Raw genomic sequence first — 26,138 nt, 5'->3', positions numbered from 1 at the left:
TTTTCAATGTAGCACGTGATGTGATTACAAAACCACGATGTCAAAAGCTGCTAATGATAGCAGATACGATCAAACATTAAATCTGGGGCAATTCTTCATAATAGGTTCCAATCTCGGGTAAACTCCTCCAGAAGATGTAAGGACAGTAACTCTTTTGTCAATTCAGACAAAGTTTCAGCTGATAGGATGCAAATCGGGCTCCTGTAAATCGTTCCAGCAATGGTGTGAGGTCAATTTATATATTTTTAATTTCCTGACGACATTAGTGATAATTATGTGACTTAAGCTGCATCTTGTTTATCAATCTTCGTGATCACGTGGCAGGTGTAATTGGAAATATTGTTGCACAGTCATTCTTTTCTCGCCAATCATTTTCATGTGCCATTATTGCCTTCTCATCCTAGTCTTTCAGATTCTTTTATGATCCACGACTACTTCTTTTACACCTTTGCACTTGAATAAATTACCATCAATTGAATCCATTCTCTCCGAACAAATAACGTGATTGCTCTTGTTAGAGTGTTCTTAGCGTACTCCTGAAGTGACCAGGGACAATTTTCTTCAGGGATTCAACTTAATAAATTGAACTCACGCTGAATAATCATATGGAAATATTTCGTGGTATGTATTACCAATTAAAATAATTACTCCCCTTTTATTCTGCTCCCAAAGCTTTTGATATTGAATTGATCATCAAACTCTCTGGATCTATTGCATCATGAGGATGAGAATGTTTCAGGCACAACAGCGAGGAAGACAAATTCTTGAGTTCCTGTTAAACGGATTGTCACTTAGGTAATCTGAAAAAAACTTGGAAAAGTATTTATAAAAAAATGTAAAAAGAAATACGGGAACAGGAATAGATAGTGCGTTGAAAATAGAGGTATTTCCAAATGTAAATAACTAGATAACATAATTTATTCTTACATTTTAATGAGTACAACGGTAAAGTTGTTTTCATATTTTATGCAGAGCTTGAAAACATGAATTGCTGTATGAATGACACGTGGCTCAGTGTACGTCTCAATTCACATAAAGTATTGGATCTTTGGTGGATTATATTTCGCCAGAAAAAATGTTATGAATTGTCAGAGAATTATAATTTGTTTGCAATGTCCCACTTTCTACTTCCCAGATATCCTCTATCATTCCAATTCGTTTACGTTAATAACTGCGATAAAGAATGGCTCGTGAACCATCCAGTGTTGCGGTCAAGGACGTATCGAAATTAATCGAGGACAAAATTCAACAGACTGCCATTCAAGTTCTTCATAAATTTAATTGAATGTAAAGTGATAAAATGAAATAATTTGGTATTTAAGTCTGAACCGAGTTTTCGTTGAGCTTCATTGAATTGTAGCAGTTTATTTTAAAAATCTGCTGAAATTAATTTACCATGTACTTATGGAAGTGAAATCAAAGAACTCAGAGAGGGCTTATCTCCATTGCACCACTTCATTTCTACATTATGAAACAATTAACCATTTTATCAGCAAAAATCCTTTTTGGTTTCTTGATAAGATCAACGCACCACAGAAAGACTCTCTTCGCCGCAGTAGAAATTGGGTTACCACTTCTAAAAATTGCGATAAAAAATCAGATTGGAGAGTTTAAAAACACTTGATGACTGGCCTCTTTAACTTGGAAATGATGAAGGAATCATTTTGTTGAATCATGAAATAAATCGACCAAAAAATTTAATCAATTTTTTCAATGCTGTTGCATAGTTTTATTATCACCCTACCAAATATAAAAAAATGTCCCGTCAATTTTTACATCTTAAAAAATATTATAAAAATTGACAAAGAAGTATTATACTTGGCATCTATGATTCAATAATTCATACCAAGTGCACAATACATTGTCTGAACTTAGAGGTAGTGCATCAGAGTTGAAACTGCCTCGTAAATGGTGATACCGAAGCCAACGAAGAAAGCAAGAGCCCGGTGAGGCTGTCTAGGAACGAGTACATAGACGACTGTGTGGGCAATTCGGGCGGCGACAAATGCTCTTATGAGTACCATGGCACAGTAGTAGGTCGGTCCAGTGGTGAGCCAAATTGCTGTCATTACGAACCAGGGGAGAATGTTCTCCAGATCATTTCTGTGGGCTCTTCTCACTCTCTCGATGTCAACATCATCTGTACTCACTTTTATTTTGTTACCGAAGGAGTCTTCGGGATTCGCGAATACCTGGGAAGATGATCACCATCAATATTAGTCGTGACTGTTCATCACCATTAAAACTAGATGAGCAATTAATTACTGGATGACATCTACAGTCATCTAGATTGATACTACAATTTTGAAGATTTTTAATGTTTTACTGATTGATTACCACAATAAACTTTGCAAGCATCATCACGTGATCCCTATGATTCTAAATAATTATCGTTTTGTAGTAATCATAAAGATTGAAAGAGCCGTGAATCATTGTGGATGAGGTAAATTAATTAAGAGTTGAATTTTTTCATTGATTTTCGAATATATAATTGATAGTTGATCATGAAAAATTGCATTGCAATATGAACCCATTACTACTACGAAAGGTAAAGGCGACTTTATAATTATGCACGCGTGCACTAGTCCAAATCAGTCCTTGTTGGACATCAGTAGGTTCTTATCATATACAATATCCAGTAGAGGCCTCACGTTTTTCCTAAATCTCACTCTCGCAGTCAGCAAAGCCATTCCCAGGGTCTTCAGCACCAGGACAGCGCTGCAGATGGCAAACTCCCTCATCAAATCCTCTCTGATGAAGCTCATGATTTCTCAAAACCCTAAAAGACAACTTTTGACTCCAAAAAACCACAGACGACTGAAACTGAGTAATGGGCGATCACTGACCGGCGATTCATGCAGTTTCATAACGCTTCATATCGCAGTGGCATCCCCACCCCTTCTTCTGGACAATCTCCACGTATCTCTTGAAAATTACCATCTCATCCTCAATCCCTTCCAGGAGGTGGGGATGCCAGCAGTTCCAAAGTCTCATGTCAAAGAGGATAGACTAATGTAGAGGTGCAGGACAACATTAGTACTGACCCCGGCGGTTAAAGGCGCCACCATCGAGTCTGGTGGCTAGGTGAGCTGTGTGAAAATGCACCCGCTCATTAATAGATTGAAATGAAGAGTAATTATGAATTTTATTCGATTGTATTCGATGATCGGGGTATGTGGAAAGGAGCAAACCTTTATATTCCTGATCTACAAACGATTTGCTAAAAAACGAGCTTCACTTCCATTAAAAAAGTTCATTTTTTATTTTTTTCCGGCCAACATCCTGGGCACAATTAAAAAGATGATCATCAATCATCCACGGGGCTACACACGCAATCAATATATTTTCGATGATGTACCAACGATGTACAATCATATACATTAATGAATTTTTCTATTCCCACCCCCTCGTCGGCTAAGTACATGGAGGTGGAACCAAATCAAACAAAAAAAACAAAAAAAAAATGTAAATCAGCTGATTTCCCCTACCACCAGCATCTCAAAACGCCATCTTGGATCTTCCAAGGAGATTTCACGAGTCGGTAAAAACGACATTGACATTCTCAATGATATTCCTTCTGGATAAATCGTCGCGTGGTAAAAATAAAAGTAGAAATCAAATAAATAGTGACCAAATTGTATTTGTATCCAATAGAAATTTTAATGAATCACTGTCTAATAAAAAATCGACTGCGTACGCTTCTAATTTATCATCGTGGATACGGAAAAGTGGCTCGGTGATACCGTAGTCAATTATAATTTAAACCATATTTGAGTTTTTGATTGAATTATTTATATGATAATATGGCAGCGCGAGTTAATCAAGGTATACTGAGAGTTTTGAGTAAATTAGAGGCTTCTGTTAATTCTGGGAATTACTATGAGGCCCATCAAATGTACAGAACACTATACTTTAGGTAATGAGCAATGACTTTATTAGAATAATTTTCTCTCTTTTTTTCGAGATTTCTAGACTTTTTTTACTGACGTGGAAATTTTTCTAACCTTTTCGCAGGTACCTTGGTCAGAAGAAGTACACAGATTTACTTGAATTACTATATAATGGTGCCATGCTATTTCTGCAACGTGATCAGGTTAGTGGGCGATTATTGGAGTCTTGGATGTGGGATGATTCGATGGAAATGATAACGTATGACGAAATTCGACCGGAACATTGAACAGAACAAGAAAAGAAATTCTATTAAATAATTCTAGGATGTAAAGTTTCAAAAGTAAAAGTTCCAAAATTTTGAAAAGGATTGGCATAGGAAATCGAACCTCTTGATAGAACTCTACTTTAAATTTCTAGGATCAAAAAGTTTCATAAAATGAGTCCATAAAGTATTCGTAGAATTCTACCAGATCATTCTAGAGATATGGTCTGGTAGAATTCTACCAGACCATATCTCTTGCATCCATTTGGCAACAACAATACTGTAAATGTCTTGCATCATCATTATCAACTAATTACCCTTGTCTTTGGGGTTTTGTTTAGCACGCGAGCGGCGCTGACTTAGGAATTTTATTCATCGATGTGTTGACTAGATCGGAAACGGATACGTCCAAAGTTTACTTCGAAAAGATAACGAATTTATTCAGTATTATGAAGCAGGGAACACCCGAGAGAGAAACGTTCCTCCATAATGCACTTAGGTGGAGTTTAAAGCACACAAATTATAAGTGGGGACATCCTGACCTTCATAAGCTTTTCGCTGGGGTATTTTGGCAAGGTGAGATATTGGATCTGTAAAAGTAGGTGAATAAGACCTGTCATCTTGTTGTGCTCGCATTGAGAGGAAAATGCACTTCCTAAGAGGTCCGATTAGGGGAGCTCATGAGAGGAATTGATTATTAATCTTTAATTACAGAAAAGAATTACACATTGGCTAAGCAGCACTTTATATATAGTCATGATGGTGCTGGTTGTGCAGCAATGCTCGTGGAGCTTCATCAACAACGTGGATACTCAAATGAAGTTGATCTCTTCATAGCCCAAGTAGTTTTACAGTAAGTATTTCATTAGAAATCATCCAATGGTTAGTTTCGTTGGGGATTCCATACAATAGCAAAAATATGCAATGCTCCAGTCGTCAATTAATGCAATCATTCATTTAGATACCTTTGTCTACACAACGCATCAGCAGCACAGGAGGCTCTGGAATCTTACACGTCCAGACATCCAAAAATAAATAATGGCCCACCTTACCTTTTACCACTACTGAACTTCTTGTCATTTCTGTTGAAGACAATTCAACTGTAAGTACAGGAGTCAGCCTTCATGACTGTAGTTACTGCATTAGAGCGGAATTAGTTTCTGTAATAGTCGAATTATCAAGTGACTAGCGATTCTCCATATAGATATTCGATGAATGTTTTTTGTTTCCTTCCAGTTCCTCTCACGCAATGTTCCTTGTACTCTGTGAACAGTACCAGTTGAGTCTCAACAGAGACCCAAGTTATCGTGTATACCTTGACAAAATAGCCCAGCTATTTTTCAACGCCCCAGCGCCAAGTCCCAAACGTCAAGGTCTCTTGGGTAATCTGCTTCAGTCACTGTTCGGTGATCTCGACGACGAGGACTCGGACATGGAGGAGCAGGCAACGAGACAGAGTAATGCTAGTGGTGCATCTACTTCACAAGCTCCCCAAGAACTTGACTGATTACCGAGGTCACTAAAAATATATATCATGATGTAGTAGAGCAGATATTTAAATTCTCGTTTACATTTCTTTCTTTTGCAAGGATAACGTTTAACACTCGGTTAGTGCACCCATTGATTCATGATGATGATTTTTAAACCCTGGAGACAATGAGAAAATCATTAGCTCTTCCTTTTTGAATGTGCAGTGCAAAAATTGAAGATGAATGTGACAAACACAGTACTAAAATTTGTTGTGAATCATTTTTCCTGTTCTCATTTATTTTAAAGCAACTACCTGCTATGGATGCTCTGGATAAAAAATAACAAATGAAAAATTTTATTTCAATTCAAGAATTCAAGAGAATAATCGTGTCAGATCGTTTATGAGATAATTTTATATTCAGTGCAAATTCCTGAAAAAATTGCTTTGTTCTCTGTTCCGAGAACTGTTTTATCGCCTTAAGATGTGAAAAAATTTCTCGAAAACTTAACTTAGAGTTCAGTCGACTTAAATCATTTTACCTCTTCGACAGTGCATTCAATAATCACAGACAGGAAAACCTTTTTGAATGAAAAAAGGAAAATGTGATAGCAATCTGCACCTTCAGGGAATAAAATATTGATAAACTTTCTTCTGTAAGACAATATCATCGCATGATATCCGTATTTTCGATTTCTAATACAGTAAGCGAATTCTTCTAAAGGTCCGACGAAAATTTAACAGCATGTTTCAGACAAAGCGTTAAATTCGCTGATTAGATTCTTTCATCCCTGTTTTCATAGCCCCTAATGGATGTTAGATTTTCAGCTTTACTTCCGTTAGGTTTTGAGAGTTAAAAAAAATACATCACATTTGAACTCTTCGATACGATTATGTTCTCACTTAGTCTTGATGCAAATTCGAGACACACTGACTACCTTTGGGTACCGATCATTTATCTATCGACAATGGTCTATCATCTAATTATTTATTAATACCCTTTTTTCTACTGTATGATAACTTTCGGATGGATCATGGGGAAAAAATTATACATAGTAAATGAACACGCACGAGAAAATTAACTAGTGAAGCCAAGTCTTTCTGTTATTGTTTGGTCAATTCTATTGGAACGTTCAGCCAATAAAATTTGATTTTTCCTTGTGCTCATTCAATTTAGACATATTGTACAGAATTTCCTAGACTCAATTTTCCTAACTATTTCTCAGTGAAACAAATAAATAAAATGAAATGAACTAAAACAATTTAAGATGAAGAAAATCTTTAAAAAGTATCTCAGTAGGATAATTTGTATTAACCAATCAAAATCCATTAACTCTTTCTAGAGAATACTTTCTACTGAGCATTCCAGTAGAATCGCCCAAAAACGAGTTGAATTTTGGTAAAAGTCTTGTAGAACTGTCTAGCGAATGTGCTAGAGCTTTTTCTAGGCGATGTTTGCATACGTGAAAAACTAATTTAATGGAAATGCTTGAAGTAACGTGTATTAATCATTTATAGGAGAGTGTGACTTGTGGTTAGCTCATTTTAACGAGCTTTATAATTGCGATATGACCTATATCGACGGAATAAATGGAGGATTATATATTGTACAAATATCTACCAGTTTTAGGTGGCAGTTAAGTACGACTTGTGGTAGATGAATCCTTTTAAAAAAATCAGACCAACGTGAGTTATATGAGAATCATCATGAGAACAGTAGTTGCTGTTCTGGTCTGTTATGTGTAAAATAATGTAACTTTACCAAATAATACTGGTACATTTCTACCACACGAGCTTTTAGTGGATTGCAATATACTAAATAAATAAATCTACGTAAATTTGTCATTGGAAGGAATTGGAACGGAGCACGTGTAAGCAATTTTTATGAACCTGTTTTGTGAAAAATCCTGCGGAGCACTCGATAAATTCGCGGATGAAAATTAATCGCGAGGAATTTTCTAATGGTTTATATTGTGACTCATGTCCCTATTCATCATAAGTGCAGATGTAGTAAGTCTAGGTGTATCATATACAATTCATTCAATTCAGATCTCTTCTATAGTATTTCGACAAAATTTTCTAATCGTCTTCGTGGGTTCCACATAGAACATGTCTATAAAAATCTTTCACGCGCTATAAATTAATGCATTTTTTTGAAACTTGAATCATGTGAAGCTTTGGATTTCAATCACCCAGGTACTAGAAAATTGATGATTGTACTTGTAAAAAATTATTAAATATCTCGGATTTGTGCATAACGAGCACGACCATATAGAGTATGTCCAAGGATTTGTATGTAACGTATATGCGCAATATTCGTATTCGACTAATACGATAATATACTGATCAGAGGGGTGATGGTAATAATAATCGTCTTGGAACAATAAAAGAAATCATTTTACAAAAATGTATATTCTTCTTTGTCTGTATAGTGCTCATTTTTCTTGCACCTGCTTTATAAAACTAGAAATACCATGTGTTTATCGCTTAAATACATGCAGGGAATATCATATACCGCTGCCAATCGTATTAGAAAGAGGAACAATGTCAGTAATTGCTTAACAAATATGTGAAAATGGCTGCAGTGAGAAACAATCGCTTTTTTAGTATTCGTCGTAGCCTGGCATCGGAAACTTTTTTGAGTAAGCTTCGACTTCATCACGGAGGGACTTCACTTTTGACTTGATTTCTGGATCGGTCTCCAGCACCGATTTAAAGTCCACGAGCTTCGGGCCGGACTTAGCTGTCACTTCTTTTGATAACTGGAGTCCTGAAACAATGATCCCGGATGATTAGAAACCGGAAGTAATGGTCTGACAGCAGTGAAATCTTGTGATTATCCGTGCGGAATAACATTTCAACTAACTCACACAAAAATTTAAAACATTTGACCTCTGCCAAAAAAACCTCATAAACATTTCCGCGAAATTACTTCTTGATCGAATAATTTACCTCTATGAATGAACTCAGCAATGTCATCCACATGTTCCTCCTTAACTCCCCTAGTCGTCAACGCAGGCATCCCCAGTCTAATCCCGCTGGGATTGAAGGCACTCTTGTCTCCAGGAACTGTATTCTTATTACAAGCAATCGAGATATCCTCCAGAATTCTCTCAGCCTTGGATCCAGTGACCCCAGTGTTCCTGAGGTCGACTAGAAGCAGATGAACGTCTGTTCCACCCGTGGTGATCTTGTAGCCACGTGATTGGAGGCACTCACACAACTTCTGTGCATTTTTCACCACTTGTTTCTGGTAGTCAATGAACTCTGGCATCTGGGCTTGTTTCATGGCTGTTGCAATACCAGCTATTTGGTGATTGTGGGGTCCACCTTGGAGCCCTGGGAATACTGCCTCATTGATCTTGCTCTCAAGATCGTACATTATCTTCTCACCGTTCTTGCCAATACTTCTGACTCCTTTTCGGAAGAAGATGACACCAGCTCTGGGTCCCCTCAGGGTCTTGTGGGTTGTTGTACTGACTACATCGCAGTACTCAAAGGGACTTGGAATCACACCAGCTGCCACCAACCCGGAAATGTGGGCCATGTCGGCAAAGAGATATGCGTTGTTCTCATCAGCGATTTCTCGGAATCTTTTGTAGTCGAGACATCTGCTGTAACACGAGACTCCAGCAATAATGACTTTTGGCTTGAAGAGCTTCGCACTCTCCGATAGCTTGTCGTAATCGATCAAACCTGTTTCTGGATTTACTTTATAGGGCATAGACTCGAAGAATACCGAGGTCGCTGAGATTTTTTTCTTCTGAGTAAAGAAGCCTGGAAATTTTTTTGATAGTTTGTTGACGATTAGAAGGAATGACACAGTTTAACGGCAATGTATAATTGAACAGAAAACAAGAATCATTGAGATCTCACCATGTGTCAAGTGTCCACCATCAGGCAGATCCAGTCCCATGATCCTCCCATGAGGTTCAATGAGGCCAGTGTAAACAGCGAGATTCGCTGGGCTACCAGAGTAAGGCTGAACATTGCAACCCCACTGCTCTGGATCAAGTCTGTAGGCAGCTAGAGCTCTCTTCTGCGCCAGCCACTCGATCTGATCGATGTACTCATTTCCACCGTAGTATCTGAAACGTTCAAGCCTTATTATCCACCTGTTCCAATGTTGAATCATTGGAGCATTGTGTATGGACAAGAAATAAACGAGTTCTAAAACAAGTTCTGCGTGATAACCAGTTCCAAGTTACCCAGAAATAAAATACTTGATTCGAATTTAAGAGAGTAACACGTGAATGATTAGCCTGCTCTGCAACAACGAAACATTTTGCTCATGATTTTCCCCGAGGATCATCATAAATGTGTGTATGAGTGTTTACCTAGCACCTGGAAGGCCCTCACTGTATTTGTTATGGAGACAAGAACTTAAACACTGGAGAACACTCAGTGACGTGAAATTCTCACTTGCAATCATCTCCAGTCCACAATTCTGACGGTGTTTCTCCTTTTTGATGAGGTCGAATAGCTCGGGATCGGTCTCCCAGAGATTTTTGTGTAAAACTCCAGCCATTTTCTGAAATTCGAATATTTATTTAGAAAGACTCCACAACAACTTAGTAGAATTCTCACAAGCCAAGTCTCTTGTTGCTCATGTTTTAAAAAACAGAGTCACTGTTATTACTCACAAACAAAAACAGAAGGCATAAAATGAAAATAATTAAAACAACGGGCTGAAAGTGATTGCTCTGGGCAGTGGTCTCTATCGTTACTGATGACGGAATGAGGAATGAAGATTATTTGGCTTCTTATTTGGTAAGAGTGGAGGGATGCTGGGGCAACGAGAGATAACCCAGAGCTAAACCAAAGCGTGGTGTAACTCATCATTTGCGAAACATCGTTGTCTGATGTACTTTTTACAAACGCCACTCAATATAATTGATGAGAATAAACTAAACTGTTGATATTGATTAATTTCACATGCTTTATGATTTCTTCTCCTAAGGATTTAATTAAAGTTTTTCTATCACTCCACTTATTTCGTCCAATTTTGATAAACAAGCATATGTTTAATTTTCGTCTAGTTCATCACAAATAAATTAAATTATTATTTCTTTATTTGTGATAATAATTGATGTGGTAATTCTACGTCAGTCAATATTTATCTATTTCATGTACGTACGCTATGATTATTTTTCTTAATTTCTATGTTTCCTATGTTTGGATTGATTCAGTGAATTTTCTAAACAACTTGATAAATTTTATTCTGGGTCAACATGAAGAGGTCATTTATTGTTTACTTAATTAATAATACTCACGTTTTCAGAACGCCAACAGGTCGTCGTAGACACGTGGTTAGAAATGAAATAGAGTTTTGCGGCGTGGCCTTGAAGTACATGAACCTTTATAGGTTCCAAACTGGGGATGGACACATTTCTCACCAATCGAGCAGTCCGGATACCATGGCGCGTCCAGTGTACCGCCATTGTGAAGCTGCCACTGACTGAAAATCAATCCAGAAATGTAAATCGGTTATTACTATTTATATTCTGAATGCCGGCATATTTCGGCGATTTATAAGAGTCATGTGGCAGAGTAAAGTCATGTGGACGAGCGTAAAAACAGTTGTTATGACTTCCACTGAATTGCCGCGTAAATAATCGACAGTAACATGAGGGAATTTCCGATAGTAGAATTTCCGGAATTTTGAATGTACAAAAGGTTCCGGCCAAGGTGTTGTCGTTTTTCCCGTCAGATTCGATGGTGATTTTTTCAATTAATTGTTTATAATTATTTTTATTGCAGAAGGCGGTACGGTATGGAAGATCGCATGTTCCTGCCTATCCACCATTGTTTATATTACACTAAATTACTGTTCCGCTTCGGAATAACATCATTTTCAAGTTTACTGAAAATAAGTTATTTCTGAGGGTGGAATGATTTATTCCCATATTAAATTCAACGAAGGAGGTGATTGGCGACATTCCTTCCAAATAGCCCGAGATATCGCCTTTCTCTTTATTAAACTCCAAAATCACAAGCTGAGCATTGTAAGTGTACACCATATGGTAATGATGTTTATCGAAGATCAGGACAGATTAACAGATGGAAAAAATAGAGTCATCGAATTGATTTTCCAGGTATTGATCGGTTCTCACAGATATTGGCACTTAACAGTCGATATCAGCAGGAAAGAAAGGATTATAGGTTTCCCTGTCAGTTTGGGTTTCAGTTGCTTTATTCACTTTTGAAACAACAACCTCAGGGGAAGTCATTGATATGGTATTGTTCCTTGCCAAAAATTTATTCATATTTAAGAAAAATTCGTGGAAGGATAAATTAACGAACTGGGGACAAAAAAATTATGTGGGTTCTTAGAAATAATTTCACATGAAAGAAGAACAAAAAATTTTGAATTGGATTCTGTTTCGTAGTTGTCATTCTGTTCTATTGAAAATGTCTTCATGAATTCTTTTTTTTGTGTTGGAAACTACTGAACGGTTATTCACCTGCAACGTTAGTTGACTTACCTCGTTTCACCACTGCGCTACTGAATTGAACGTGAAATAAGAGACCCACATGATTTATCCACACGACGCAACGTTAGGAAACTTTCTCAAGTTGCGGGGGGTCTACACGCTAACTTTCGATGCATGTACCACAAAAGGTGAATTTCAAATGCGTAAAGTGCATCTAAAAGATGAAATTTCATGTTATAATATTTTAATCAGTTTTTCCTTCAACTTTTGTATCTTCCGACTGCTGCCCATTCGAAAAACTTAATCTCTAGGTTTTTTTTTATCAACGAGGGAAGTTTGAAAACACTTCTTATCACTATAGGACGTTAATACCCCCCAGCTAGTGTCACCGAGGGTCAGCAAAATACGATTGCCCGAATCCACATGAGATAGTCGCGATTTTTATTACCAAAAGGACGTCACATAAACACAAGACCTCGTTCTGCTGCACTGACTTTGAATTGGTATCAATCGTTCATTCTATTTCGTAATTTTACTGAGATTACATACCCTTCGTTCACTTAATTATCCTCAGCACGTTGCTGGAGTGCGTATAAAGACGATCAATGAGCGACTGGAATAATTTTTCATTTTTAGTTGAGTTTCGGGTCTTCTTGATAAACCCTGATAACCCTGGAGCTTGAGATTTTAAGGAATTGGTTGTTTCGTTGTTTGTGTTGTTCTCATGTACAAGACATTTTGTGTCTCGCCAAAGAAACTCTCCTCTTTAACATTAATAGCTTATAGATTACATATAATTATTTTTTTCTTTTCGGTATTCTTGAATTGATCTACTGAAACGGGAAGAAGTTGGCGTTGAGGAAATTTACGAATACCCGTGCGGTATTTTCAGAAGCAGTTTTCGTTATCTAATCAATTTTATTGGCAGTTACTGCGCATACCCTCATGACCAATCGATAATGAACCCCGGGATAATCCAAATTTGAGGGGAATTTAATGAATAAAAACAAATCGATACGAGCGAAAAATACAAAGGGCTGAATGTTATCTATTTTATTATTAATATCATACAGTTATAACTTAAACAATTTTCCCATTCACATAGTAAATTTATGCGATGTTTTCTGCAAAAGTGGAACAAAAATAAATGACAGCTTTCTCTCTCTCAAAAAAAAATTAACCATTAATAAGATATTAAAATCGCCATATTCTGAATTCTTTTCACTCTCTTCATTCCCCAGTGAGAAGAATAATTCATAAATGATCATCGTCGATAAATTAATAAGCGAAAAATTTATTTAAAAAATCATGTAAACAATTATTTTATAAACAAGGAATGAACAGAGTGATCTATCAAAATTTAAATAACAAAGTGGATACCTGATATTTTATATCTTTTCATCCATCACTCGATTCAATTGAATTTTCGAGGAGGCAGAGGGAAATAAAGAAAATTCATTAAGGAAAATTGAAATCATGATCGACTGGTGCTCAGTGAGAAGGCCCTGGAATTACAATATCCACGGAAAAGTCTCTTCAGGAAGATGCATGCGTACATTAATCATACAAAAATAAGATAAAAACGCGATGCAATCTAACCATAAAAAGTTTTAAATACCTAGTCGTGACATTATTATATTACAGAAAGTAATTTTTTAATTAATTATGCTGAGAGATTACTACTCATTTTCATTCGGAAATATTTCTTCAAATTGACATAGTCAGTGCCCACCATATTTCAGCACAATTTTCAACTAAAATTCTAAAATTTTTAATCAATTAACAATTGTAGTAGAGTGCAATTAAAAAATGAGTGCGATATTATTATTGGATGTAGTATTGAGTGATGGGATCGCCTGCAATTTTCCCAGATAAATGCACTTTCTAAACGTAAAATAAGTATTCATGATTATTTGTTTACATCTCTCGTAATTATTTGCCTAATTATTTCCCAATCAAAATGAATATTTCATCAGGTATGATTCAGTCGTACTCGATACCCGGCGTTGGATTTAATCCTCTGTGCACATTTATTTATTTTTTCCACCTAATTCTCCAGCCCTTCATTTATTTCACTTCGTTTAGATGAATAAATTACTTCACAATTTCAACTCCTTACATTTCATCAGATCGATTAAGAGTTAATTCTAAAAGTTTCACTCTAAATTATTACCTAATCTACGATTGATTGATAATAACACATGTATAATACGTTGTATATTAAGTATTGTTTACTCCATTTGTTTTTGTTTTCGTTTATTTATTAATTCATTTTACGATTTTATTGCAAACCTTATATGTCACATAATTTACGTTCACATTGGAGTAACGCCAGAATAACGAGACGAGTTATCAAATCGCGATGGCGTGGTTTGATTAATTTATTCATCACAAATCTTGTCGTTAATATTTTATGATTTCACTTTTTTTCAACTTTTTAAAAATACTAGGAATTTTATATATTCATTTTCGTTCATTCCTTTGCGAGTGAAGTGGGATAAATTCATAATTTTTTTAGTTAAAGCACATTAATCCGAGAAAATCAATGCCATATTCATTTTCTCAATGCATATGCTGGCTTTCTTTCCAAAAAAAATTGATCGTCTCGCTGAGGTTTAGTGTGAAAACGTTCTTCGTAATTTCATGATTATTTTTCATTCTCTTCGTATCTATCATCAGCATAATTATTGAATCATGTAAACGCTCAAAAAAATCGCTTGTACTTCTCTCAATTTGAATCTATTGAATTTTCACGTTTAATTTAATTGAGATGTTAAACTTTATTTAATGATTCTTCAGTTGAGGCAGCGCTAACACATTCACATACAGTGTCATGACCTCCCTCGATGCACTTAACAAAGAGTTCCTGCATACATAACAAGGATGGCTGACTCGGACAATTGCTCGTTTCCGCATGACGATATTACTCTTAATTTTTGCTTTTCGTTATCATTTCTTGGTTTTGTTTTTAGGTGAGAATTTAATTGTATATTTTAATAGCTTTTTCGAGGTAGTTAACTCGGGAACGCTTTGGGGCTTTATTGACGTGGTCCAAACCCAGCCAAGGCCTCTGCTGTGGTGCATCTGATACGAAAAGCAATTAATCAATTAATTGAGGTGCGTTCACTTTCACAAGGAGAGTATTATGAGTCTTCAACAACATGAGTTATTGTAAAGAGGATCTTCATATTTTCCTTCTGGATTGTTTTTGTTTATCAATTTTTCAAGTGAATCTTTTCACCTTAAGATATTATCAAAAAATGAATAGATAAAGATTCTGGTTGAATAATCCACGATGTTTGAAATTCACATTACTTTCTTCCTCAAGATTATTTTAAGGAGAAAGGAATACTTACTCTGATTGGGAACAGCTCGGAAATCAGCGAGATTTATGAAGTAATCCGTCTCGTCGGTGATAATCTGTGCTTTGCCCATTGACACAATCGCGAACTTAAACTTCAAAGTTTTTATGAACTCTCATAATGTAATGAACGCTTACGAATTCAGTAGTGAAGTGGTGATATCAAGTGAGTCAACTTCTCGTCATAATAGCATAACAATAAAGAACTATAGATAGACATTAAAAGTCAAATATGAAAATCGATTAGAAATTTAGAGAGGATTCAAATTTATTGAATGCATTAAATTTGTTACTCACGTTTACACCAGAATTTATGTAAGAAATTATCGATGATTCAAAATTTTTCTCCGAAATATTGAATTAATTTTGGTTCACGACATTTGACGACTTACGTGGAGAACTCAACCACCTCACCACTTCACTACTGAATTCCATTGAATATGCTCACCTTTTCAAATTCTTTTTCTGGTACCCCTAGTTTTTTCAATAATCTGTCCTTCACCTTCGTAAAGGGCTCACCCTGTGGTTGAAAATAGAATTCACATAAGAATCATAATATTATGACAAAAGGGATTTAAACGATTTGTTGGGGATGTTCAACCACTTTCTAGATTTTTGTATGGGCAGTATTTGTGGCTCCGAATAAACATCCTCAAACTAAAAAACCAAAAAACAATCTTACATGTTTGATCTTAAACATAAATGGAATTCCAAATGTGGAGAAAATGTCCTTATGGAAATGAGCAACAGGTACAAGAATCTCGTCCTCAGCGAGGTTTACTTCATCCTTTGGTACCTCCTCTATCCTGTAGGTCTTGTTTCCAAGTGCATTGAGGGTTTCGAGTGAAGTATCGTCTTTGGGACCTGGCATGAGTCTATTGCAATGAACCTCAAGCAGTCTCAATTTTCCCGAGCCATTTTCAGAAAACTCCACCTGCTTCTTCGCCTCCTCGAGGAGTGTCGCAACAGTGCCATTTTTATTTGGATACAGAATAATCTCCTTTTCCTCTTTCAAGAATGGTCCAACCCAGATGCATTTGAATTGTTTCTTATTCTCTAGTTCGTTTACTCGAATACTCAATTGTTGATAAAATATTTTCTTTATCTTTGGCTTACACCAGGCGACGACGTCCTTCACGGTACCATCGTATGTACACCTTAACGGGTGGCCTGGTAAGTCTTTATAACTGGAAAATTAAAAGATGTCTTGGTTCACGAAGGCTTTCATTTATTAATTTATCAAAATTGCTTCGATCTGCTGTTCAATATTAAAAAATTCCATTCACCCAGAATTCTATGCCAGGTAATTGGTGATTTTGCAATGGAAAAAATATGTTTCATAATTTAATTTGGCAATTTAATGTGAAACTGACGTTGAGTCATCATTCATATCGGTGGGTGGGAACATATATTAAAAAAATTTCAACTTACTTTTGACACCTGAAAAACTGTAATGAATAAGGATCAGTGCCAAGTCTCTGGGCCACAGCCTTTGCCATCTGATCGTAATTCGACCTGAACGATAATTCTATTAGGAATCCAGGATCATTTGGTATGGTCTTGTCACAGAATACAATTCCTATCCTGTAGAACAGATCCCTGAAAAAGATTCGCAAATTTACGAATGGAATAACGGCTCACGGATTCATCTTCAAGCTCTAATGAATAAATGAGTCACTCACTTGAAGTAATCACGACACGTTGGTAGTTCATACATTTCATTGTCCCTCTCCTTCTTCTGGAACACAATAATATCACCGTCCATAAGCTCCTCCAGTACTTTCTCTAGTGGCTCCGTCAGATTTGCGATCTTTTCCACCATATTTGGTTTAATCTCCTCGTAGAGAGCTAACTCTGTATCAGGTGGGAATCCAGCTCGCTCATTGAGAATGGGAATGAGTTCCTGAACTTTGGCCGTAACTGGCATGTAGTGATGACCAGCGTAATGTATCTTCTTATTCTTTGGATCATAAAGTTTGAAGAATAACAATACATCGGTGTCCTTGTCAAAGGGTGGGAGAGCAGTCAGGCCGGAATCTGGAGGCACCAGCTCGACAAACACGTGCCAAGGATTGACGTTCTCAGCACAATTTGTCATTGCCTTTTGGAGATCAGCTTCAGGCTCGATCAGGGTTGGCCTGCAGGTCTGATTTGTCCTGGCACTGAATGGCCAGACTCTGATCTGCTCTATGGGATATTTCTGAGGAAAATTGCATCAGAACTCGAAGGTTAGATCCAGTCAGATACTCATTCATGCATAAAAGTAATGAGGAATATAAAAATAGATGAAATCCCAGCAAATGAAATGTAGGAAAAAAATTATTCATGAAGTGTTAAATGATTGTTTTCAAACTAAATTAATTGAAATTAATTTAAATTTGTATCTATTGACAATGGAATTTGATCAAACTTACCAAACTCTCACTGAGTAATTCGAGGAATTCATGGAGTGTCGCCTGTTTGCGAACTCGAAACATTCGATAATGTGCCTGCTCAGGATCATAAAGATCATTCCCCTGGTGTCCATCAAAGCTATCCTCAAGCAGTACGTTCACGGTCATATACAAGTACGCCTCGTTTCTTTCCTTTCTTCTTATTTGTTCCAGCCTCTTCTCCTCTAGTAGCCTCTCCACCAGCTAGACCAACAAAATTAAAATTATCCAAGTGTTTACAGAATTTTTTTCTCTTTGAGCTTTTTCGCAATATTATTGTTGCCAATAATCAATTTTTTCTCGATTTACTTTCATTTTTGTGGTATTATAAACGAAAAATTCTTTTGGATATTTTTTTTTATCAATTATCACTGCATTTCAAATAATTTTAATTTTGTTCATCTGCCGTAATATTCAGCTCTTTGTGTTTATCGAAAATTATTAAATGCGATTACAAAATGAAAATTATTCAGCAGGCGTAATTCATTGGGAAGGGAGTGTATTAAATATTGATAAATTGGATACAATGTTGCTTTGGAGTTAATTGAGCTAAGGAGATAATTGCAATAACTAATTTTTTCAACAAAAAGTGCAATTTGATGCCAACTCGATTCATCTCCTTATTTCATGAAATATCAGAAATGATTGTTGTCTAATTAATAGGGAAGGGTTCATCTTATTAGTTCAACGATGGACATGGAAAATAATCTGATGATATAAATGTAATTTGATAAAAAACTAATGAATAAATTCTAGTAATTCACGTGAAGTTTATTCAGATGTCATTCCAGGATTCCCCTATGCCTTTTGGAAAACCTGAAAGTATCTAAATGTGTTGACGAGGCATCCCTATATCAATATCAATGTATAGAAAATTCGTTAAACTGAATTCTACCATTGAGAAATTAGTGATGAAACATCAAAAATTGGGAAGTCAGAAAAATGAATTCAAAGTGCAAAAGTACTAATTATACCGCACAATTACTCCACGGGCTTAGTAGAACGAAGAATGATCTCATTAATAAATATAACATCAATCATTGAATAAATGAAATGAATGTGTCAACGAATCGATACTTGAAATGATGCTAATGTTGTTCATTAAATATCCAACAATTTATTATTCATCATTTCCCATGCTCACGTCTCTCAACTTAGTGTCCTCTCATTATTTTTATGTAAAATAGTTGGTAATAGTATTCAAAAAGAACCTCGATTACAGCAATTATAAATTATTTATTCTTTCGACAATACTGTGTCATTCTGTTGTCTCTCAATCCTTCGTCTTAAATTTTTTTATCCTTCTATTCATTAATATATAACAACAAATAAATAGATAAGCATCTGTTAATACTCGTAACTCACTATCAACACTGATGAATCATCATTTTGGATAAAAAAAAAAGTGTTTCACGTACTTTTCTCACGTTTTTCATGATTTTGTGGAAAAAATTGTTTAATGAAACCATAGGCTATCATCACCGGCCACGTGAAATTTGTTAAAGCAAGATTAATAAAGAAGGGAGAAACTTTAACCACTAATTTCAAGTTGAAAAAACGAAAGTAACAAATTATTTCTTCATGATATAAAAAAAATTTATCAGCAAAATCATTCGAAAAAATAATTGAAAAGCTTCATTGATATTGGTTAAACAATAAGGATGACGTTCATGATTACATTGAAAGCTTCTCTCGATTAATCAAATAAATAAAGAAAAAATACAAAATCCCACGAAAACACGAGTCAAATAGTTGTCTGAAAAATTTGATTTTCAACATTCCGACGAATAAAAATGAATGATAAAAATCATTGAGAAAATTAAAAATCGTGGATGTAGAGATTTGGATTGCGTGGTGTTTGAGTGGACGGCCTCAACGACGCGTTTTCATTATCACGATTGTCTTTATTAGTATCAATAACGTCTTTATCACGCTCGCGATTGTACATCTCCTCGGATAGTTCTCTTTGTAGGACGTTTCTGACCTCTTGAGGTATATCCTCTTCTTTCACCTCTTGGAGTACATTTTGTAGCTCTGAGTCACGTATGTAGACCAACATGTATGCATTTGTGCAGTGTTTAACTGCCATTGACATGTCCTCGTCCTGCCCACCATAGTTATGCTCTATTGCCTCCTGTTTTGTACACCTTGATACTACGTCGTCGTCAAATTTACACCACTGAACATAGACAAAATAAAAAATACATTATTGATTACTAATGCATCATAGAAATCTGTGTTAAAAGAGCAAAATATTTTTGCGTACAACAACCAATGAAATACTAATTTTCTCCAATGCTGATACAAATTACTTCTTACCTTTCCATCCCCAGCGGGATTGATGAAGACAACATAGTGTCCACCATGATTATCCCCACTGTGAACAAGCACAGCGTGCAGGGTATAATTCGCATTTAATGGATCTTCTGGCCGAAGGTAAGGACCCAAGCTTATCTTCTCATAAAATTCAAATCTGTAACCAAAACGAAATTTGGTTATTTCTGGATGAACTTCTATTGGCAAGAAAATAAATCCTGATCTTCGTAGAGAAATCATATCAGAGCACTCACCTGTCATTGAATTTCACGGAACAGTCTGTAACTGGATCATACTGAAATCTCATGAGATGAAGATGCAGAACCGGTGGAAAAGACTGAAAGTTGACTCCCTTCTCTGCCTCCTGAAGTCCATGCTCTCCAGCATCATACTTATTATCTCCATCAAGTATCTCTGTGCTGATATAATCCTTAAATGACTCATAAATGTTTTTCTTCCCCTTGATATTCAACTGTATATCGTAAAATGTCTCGACCCTTTTTGATGTATAATCAATATTTTTGCATTTTATGAACGATGCCATTTTTCCCTCGAACAATTTTGGCACTGTACCCTCCACACAAGTGCCCTTCATTTTACTTTCAAGTTTGTCAAGTAGCACACGCAAAAATTCCTGAACATCGTGCTGCATGAATGAATCAAGCGTTTCCCATCCAAAGCTCTTGGTCAATTTTTTTGTACCAACTGGTTTATCACAAAATTGCAACTCGTGAAATACCCTCTGCAGTGCTAGTGCAACACTCTTGCTTGAGTCGTCACTCTCAGTTGGCATTTTATAAACTGCTTTGCGTAATTGATTTGTGAAGTAGAGGGTCTGCAGAAGGGAATTCATGTAGCATGTTGCCCCTTGATTCTTCAACCCTACGAAGCCTGTGTGTTTTTTGCTGTCCCAGCTCACACCATGTGGAGCATCTGCTGCAACGTGCACCTGGAGAAAAATCATCATCGTAATGAAGTGCTAAATAGTATGATAACGCTTAATTAAAACAACTTGAAAATATCATCTTTAACTTAAACATAAGTCGAGTCGACATTAATATGTTCCTAGAGTTTAATGTACCCTAGTGGGATGTTCAAAGGGCTTTTCGGAGTCGAGTATCATTGAGACAATCGATATCGATTATTTCATTAGTCATAATCGTGACTATTGCATGAATTCGTCAATTGTCCTTTTGGAATATATGAACATCCTAATGTACTAGACGTGGGAATTAACGTCCTAATCCATCGGATTATCTTAATGCACGTTAACAAGTCAAGAGTATTGATTTGGAAGCCATATAGGATGATACCAATTCATATCTAGTGAGCAATACTGTTCTCACTGTGTAGCATTAGATATTTATAGAGAAAGCTTCTGTCTCTGAGCTGACACTGAGGGCATTTTTGGGGAGTCTATGTTCTTCAGAATTTGATACATGAATACTGTAATGTGAGACTAGACCATATTTACTTGAGTATTTTTTTTAGAAATATCAAAAAGACTGTCTCCCCAAATTTCATACTTTTTTATAAGGATATTGAAGCAGCTCCAACAGCATTTTTAATCATTAAATTTAATAACATAAAAAATCTAAAAAGTCATGAATAAACAGCTCCATTCAAATTATTACTATTTCATCAACTGTTTTTTTTATCAATAAAAAATTTCAATTGTTCAGTGAAGAGCTAAATTCAGATCCTTAACGTTTGGCCAACAGAACTTATCTAAAGTTTACCGTTCAATTATCAATATGGAAAAGCTCTATTCAGCTCGCGTTTATATAATCGATTGAATTTATCAATCTAAAGCAGTTTTATCTTCCAACTAGTGCGTGTATTGTCGATCGTAATGAACAACTCTTCTTGATACCAAGTTCCACTATTTCATCCTATTATATTCATCACAAAGCACTTGATTTTCATCAATACGCCAATGACTTAAAGTTATTCGTTTTATGCCCTTTTCCTTTTATCCTTTTCAATAATTTATAATCAACTTACCTCAAGTGTTATCGAATCATCTGTGATGTATCCCTTGTCCGGGTCCAAGACATCCTGCCACAGCATGAAATGACTGAATCCCCAATCATTCTCCTTGTTATAGAACAGATGCTGTATTTCTGAACAAAAAAAAAACACGTTTACAGTTGATGTTTATGCAGTTGCTGATGACAACGATGTTTACAGAGTATCATCAAAGACGTGAATTTAAATAAAGCTGTACTTACTTCTGTTGAACGGCCCTTGGCCTTCCTTGCATGACAGAAGGCGTAATTCAGCAACAGCATAGCAGCTCCACGTTGATGATTCACTCTCACCATTACACTGGAGGAAAAATCCAAGGGATCGTTGGAGCTGCCTTTCCTGAGTCTGGCTCGACCGCGGCATTACCATTATTTTCCATGGTAAATTACGTACATAGCACGCTGGCGACAGCTGTGAGTCCTTCATCGTTGATACATCCTTGACGGTATAGCGAAATGTCGCCTCAGATCTTGCCTCATCTGCAATTTAAATCCAATTGAATTTTCCCACCAAATCCAGCCAATTTCGATTGAAGTTGTTTGATTAACGGTGAAAACTGAATCCATTCGTCACATAAATTTCATTCAGTGAACTTACATTAGGCTAAATAACGTAATACCGAGTTAAACAAAATTTGTGGCATTTTACAATTGAAAAAATCTAAAAAAAAAAAAAATTTCCAGAGTTCTTGCGCCCACAACGACATTAATTATTAAGACCAGTAACGCGGAATGTATTAAAAAATCAAAATACTGCGAATTTCATGGCGTTAACGCGTCACTCTGGAATCCATCTATTATTAGAATATTCGGTAAAGCTTTGGCAAACAGCAGAAAAGTGCGCGAGTTGTTCCTAATCTCAATGTCCTCTTAAGAAAAAAAAAATTACCTTCGTTCATCTCGTGATCCAGACTGACGCAGCCGGGCATGTCTTCGTTCATGCCTGCAAGCTCGAACTCCAATTCTCCATTTATAGGTGGTAATTCACCCCTGCCATCGCCTCGTCCATCATTCGGCGCCTCTGAAATATTAATTCAAAATCTGGTCAGCCAAAAAGTCCACTCATGTCCCCATGTTCCGCAAAATAAAGAAAATATCAGAGATATTCACAAAAATAAAATCATCGCAGCACTTCCGGACAGGTTATGTGTATAATGAATGTACTGATAAGAAAATTAATAAGTCGATAATTTCATTACCAGTTGGATGAAACAACATCGAGTTTATCATCGTGCAGAGGGAATACAATTTTTTATAATTACTGACTCCTCTCATTATCCCCAGAAACCAATATTAATCGTTATTATGTTCTCAACTGAATTGAGTCAACTTTGCACCTTCATATCCCCCCAAATCACCAGCTAATCTTGATAAAACGTTAACAGCACAATAAAAGGAGAAAGAAAATGGAGCAGTGGCGATTACTTACTGAGAAACTTGGAGAAGACCTTCAAAAATTGTTGAAAAAAGGAAAGCATGAAGGTCTGTTGATTCCATTTAAACACAGGAGAGTAAAGGGGGGAACGAAACAATATGTGTCATGCATGTCGAAGAGTTGTAAAGGATAATAGAGATCCTGGAGTGGACATCTCGATAAGTCCCTAATTGTGGATGCGTCAAGTAAGAGAAATACTTTCATGAATACTACGGGGGAAATTACTTTCGTTACACCACAGCCAATATATTATCGTAATAAATTACCATTTGGCTTACGACTAGAATTTTCAACGGCGTATTTTAAATTGAATTCAATGATTCATTGGCAGCTGACACTGTCTCAATATCAATTTTTTTACCTTCTCTGAATGTTAGTTTTAATAAAATTTTTTTAAACAACAGATGATGCAATCAGTCTCATTATCAAACTCGGTCAATATGACGCTTGTTCAGATATTTTCAATCACAATCGATGTTATTAATAAAACAATTAGGGTTTTGATTATCGCTGAACAATGATCGATCACCTATATGCAAAAATGGATTTTTTTTTTGAATTGAATAGCTACAATTCTTCCTTTTGGAATAAAAAAAAAGTCCCTTTAAATCCACTGTCCCTTCTTCATCTCGTTTTGTTGAAATATCAAAATACCTGGCATGAAGACTCCATTGATTCAATTTCAAAAAGGGAAATAGGAAGGGCAAAGCAATGGACCACTTTGTTCAGCACTCAAAATGCCGGAAGGGATGATGGAAAATCTGCAATGGACATCTTCACAATTTTTCCCTTAGAAATGTAAAGGTGTAACAAAAAGTATTTTCACTTAAATTTTTCTCCCTCATTTTTTTGCTGTGGAATATCAGAAGACTCGCAGGGAGTCTTAATTAGTTCAGTTTAGAAAGGAAAGGGAGAATAGAGCAAACACCAATATGTTGATCATTAAGCATCTCCCTCCCAACTTCTCACCTAATAGGAAGCCAGCCCATTAATTCAATTTACCCAAGTGAGAGAGACCTCACCAAACATCAATATATTCACCCGTATGGAATACTATGATATGATAGAAAAATTTTCATCTTCACAAACCATTGGCAGATTTTTCGGTTCAATAAATTAAATTTCTACTTTAGTGTCTCATAAATAAAATCACCTAACATAAAGTCTCCATAAATAAAATTTCGATAAAAAAAAATGACAACGCAGTAAAATCCATGTCAACTGTTATTTTTTTGAAATTTAACATACACTGGAAATTCAATACAAGGAGAAGGTGACTTCACCTAACACCAATATGGTCATGAGATTAATTTGCTGAAAAAATCGCGATCTTCACTAATAATTTACTTGATTGTTTATAAAGAAAAAAGTAAATTTTTCCTTCAGCCTCTCCCCCATTCCATTGTGCAAAAGCATCAAAACCATTAACAGGAGGACTACTAATGCAATTTCCCCAACAAAGAGATCACTAGCAAGCAATATGTTCGTCGCTAGAGATCTCTCTGGAATCACCATTCCCACTTTCTCACCTGACATGGCTCCAGAAAAGGGAGTCATCAGTAAACACCAATATGTTCATCTATCCAATACTTTCACGACAAAAATAGTCATCATCACAATTAATTAAGAGAATTTTTCGTTCCAAATAATAAATTCTTACTTCAATCTACATCACAACACCTGACGAGACTCTACTAATTGAATTCCGTCAAGAGCGCCTCAGGAGCTAATATATCCGTCATTAGAAAACTGGCACACAATAACTCCAAAATTCCCGCTGACGAATGCCCAAGCATCTACATTTCACGAATCCTACAGCTTAGGTGACCCAAGTAGCCATGCCCAAGGTCTTTGTCCCACCCGCCAAAATAACCTCAAATATCTCCGTAAGCATTCGTGACTCCCTCACCCCCCTCCCCGGGTCAACATGAAATACCAATTACTCACCCTCTTGGGTATCCATCTCCTCGAATTCGTTAACCTGCACAGGTGTTAAATTGAGCTGCTTCAGGTTATCCTGTTCATTAACGTGGTTCATTGCGACACCAATGTTGATGGTCGTCTTGTCTGTGCTTTGTACCTCGCGGACGACACGCGCCGTCGAGGTTACTTCTGTATTAATTTGATGATTTTTCGGTGTATCAGTCGCCGTTAATAACGGCGATGTGATTTTATCACAATCTCCGCCAATAATAACCGAACAATCGTTGGACTCCGATGTTTTTTTATCAATTCTATCCAAATTTGTAAAACGTTCCTCAGGTATGTTACCCTCGTTCAATGTATCACTTGTACTTATGCGGCGTACCGTCGGCGACGTTGCTTTACCGCACGACGACGTCTGATACTTGCTTGCGATTCGCCCAATTTCTGCGGCTGTTTTATGGCCGTTCTCGAGGCCACTCGGCAACGGAGAAATCTTTTCTTTTTTCTTTCTTTTTTTTTCTCCACAATATTTTTTTGTTCTTGAGGCGTTGTTTTTCCCGACGAATTATTCACAACTCTATTCCCC

The 26,138-nt window shown here is 36.2% G+C and overlaps 4 protein-coding genes and 1 long non-coding RNA gene across 10 annotated transcripts; 2 read left to right on the top strand and 3 right to left on the bottom strand.

Moving 5' to 3' along the window:
* Positions 1-1,696: 1,696 nt before the first annotated feature.
* On the bottom strand, positions 1,697-2,876 carry LOC135159773 (microsomal glutathione S-transferase 1-like). Its single transcript, XM_064115814.1, has 2 exons — positions 2,652-2,876; positions 1,697-2,192 (listed from the first exon to the last, which is right to left on the bottom strand). Exons 1-2 carry the CDS (start codon positions 2,763-2,765, stop codon positions 1,872-1,874), a joined length of 435 nt encoding a protein of 144 aa, XP_063971884.1. The 5' UTR covers positions 2,766-2,876; the 3' UTR covers positions 1,697-1,871.
* Positions 2,877-3,544: 668 nt separating this feature from the next.
* LOC135159770 (uncharacterized protein) lies at positions 3,545-10,152 on the top strand. The gene is made up of 6 exons (XM_064115811.1): positions 3,545-3,916; positions 4,015-4,093; positions 4,495-4,729; positions 4,868-5,006; positions 5,115-5,255; positions 5,390-10,152. The coding sequence occupies exons 1-6, from the start codon at positions 3,804-3,806 to the stop codon at positions 5,658-5,660; spliced, it is 978 nt and encodes a 325-aa protein (XP_063971881.1). The 5' UTR covers positions 3,545-3,803; the 3' UTR covers positions 5,661-10,152.
* Positions 8,015-12,904, bottom strand: LOC135159767 (serine hydroxymethyltransferase). 4 transcript variants are annotated; one of them, XM_064115799.1, is made up of 7 exons: positions 12,605-12,904; positions 12,107-12,269; positions 10,895-11,079; positions 9,959-10,152; positions 9,498-9,709; positions 8,574-9,398; positions 8,015-8,391 (listed from the first exon to the last, which is right to left on the bottom strand). In XM_064115799.1, exons 3-7 carry the CDS (start codon positions 11,060-11,062, stop codon positions 8,225-8,227), a joined length of 1,566 nt encoding a protein of 521 aa, XP_063971869.1. In that variant the 5' UTR covers positions 11,063-11,079; positions 12,107-12,269; positions 12,605-12,904; the 3' UTR covers positions 8,015-8,224. The 4 variants fall into 4 exon arrangements, with proteins under 4 accessions (XP_063971869.1, XP_063971870.1, XP_063971871.1 ...); XM_064115800.1 differs by lacking the exon at positions 12,107-12,269; XM_064115801.1 differs by lacking the exon at positions 12,605-12,904 and having other exon boundaries at positions 12,086-12,107.
* On the top strand, positions 10,963-11,997 carry LOC135159775 (uncharacterized). 2 transcript variants are annotated; one of them, XR_010298450.1, is made up of 3 exons: positions 10,963-11,099; positions 11,382-11,626; positions 11,717-11,997. It is a non-coding gene; the product is annotated as an uncharacterized LOC135159775 (long non-coding RNA). The 2 variants fall into 2 exon arrangements; XR_010298449.1 differs by having other exon boundaries at positions 11,005-11,309.
* Positions 12,905-13,093: 189 nt separating the features above from the next.
* LOC135159759 (ubiquitin carboxyl-terminal hydrolase 7) lies at positions 13,094-26,117 on the bottom strand. 2 transcript variants are annotated; one of them, XM_064115778.1, is made up of 14 exons: positions 25,574-26,117; positions 23,081-23,212; positions 22,396-22,671; positions 22,169-22,287; positions 20,419-21,113; positions 20,168-20,321; positions 19,833-20,027; positions 17,831-18,052; positions 17,099-17,616; positions 16,848-17,015; positions 16,099-16,603; positions 15,865-15,936; positions 15,412-15,511; positions 13,094-15,139 (listed from the first exon to the last, which is right to left on the bottom strand). In XM_064115778.1, exons 1-14 carry the CDS (start codon positions 25,662-25,664, stop codon positions 15,036-15,038), a joined length of 3,351 nt encoding a protein of 1,116 aa, XP_063971848.1. In that variant the 5' UTR covers positions 25,665-26,117; the 3' UTR covers positions 13,094-15,035. The 2 variants fall into 2 exon arrangements, with proteins under 2 accessions (XP_063971848.1, XP_063971847.1); XM_064115777.1 differs by having other exon boundaries at positions 15,412-15,505; positions 25,574-25,810.
* Between the last annotated feature and the right edge of the window lie 21 nt (positions 26,118-26,138).

The sequence above is a fragment of the Diachasmimorpha longicaudata genome, chromosome 2 (genome assembly GCF_034640455.1).
Source record: "Diachasmimorpha longicaudata isolate KC_UGA_2023 chromosome 2, iyDiaLong2, whole genome shotgun sequence".
Taxonomy (NCBI): Eukaryota; Metazoa; Arthropoda; class Insecta; order Hymenoptera; family Braconidae; genus Diachasmimorpha; species Diachasmimorpha longicaudata.
The sequence above is the reverse complement of the archived record's forward strand: the minus strand, read 5'-3'. Positions and strand labels throughout refer to the sequence as shown.

Coding starts and splice junctions, on each gene's coding strand:
- LOC135159773 (XM_064115814.1), bottom strand. CDS start 2,765: ATGAGCTTCATCAGAGAGGATTTGATGAGGGAGTTTGCCATCTGCAGC. Junction 2,193..2,651: donor GAGTGAGATTTAGGAAAAAC/GTGAGGCCTCTA, acceptor TCATCTTCCCAG/GTATTCGCGAATCCCGAAGA.
- LOC135159770 (XM_064115811.1), top strand. CDS start 3,804: ATGGCAGCGCGAGTTAATCAAGGTATACTGAGAGTTTTGAGTAAATTA. Junction 4,094..4,494: donor TATTTCTGCAACGTGATCAG/GTTAGTGGGCGA, acceptor GGTTTTGTTTAG/CACGCGAGCGGCGCTGACTT. Junction 4,730..4,867: donor CGCTGGGGTATTTTGGCAAG/GTGAGATATTGG, acceptor CTTTAATTACAG/AAAAGAATTACACATTGGCT.
- LOC135159767 (XM_064115799.1), bottom strand. CDS start 11,062: ATGGCGGTACACTGGACGCGCCATGGTATCCGGACTGCTCGATTGGTG. Junction 9,399..9,497: donor TGGTGGACACTTGACACATG/GTGAGATCTCAA, acceptor AAAAATTTCCAG/GCTTCTTTACTCAGAAGAAA. Junction 8,392..8,573: donor TGCTGAGTTCATTCATAGAG/GTAAATTATTCG, acceptor TCATTGTTTCAG/GACTCCAGTTATCAAAAGAA.
- LOC135159759 (XM_064115778.1), bottom strand. CDS start 25,664: ATGAACCACGTTAATGAACAGGATAACCTGAAGCAGCTCAATTTAACA. Junction 23,213..25,573: donor GGAGATGGATACCCAAGAGG/GTGAGTAATTGG, acceptor TTAATATTTCAG/AGGCGCCGAATGATGGACGA. Junction 18,053..19,832: donor AAGAGGATATACCTCAAGAG/GTCAGAAACGTC, acceptor TTGTTGGTCTAG/CTGGTGGAGAGGCTACTAGA.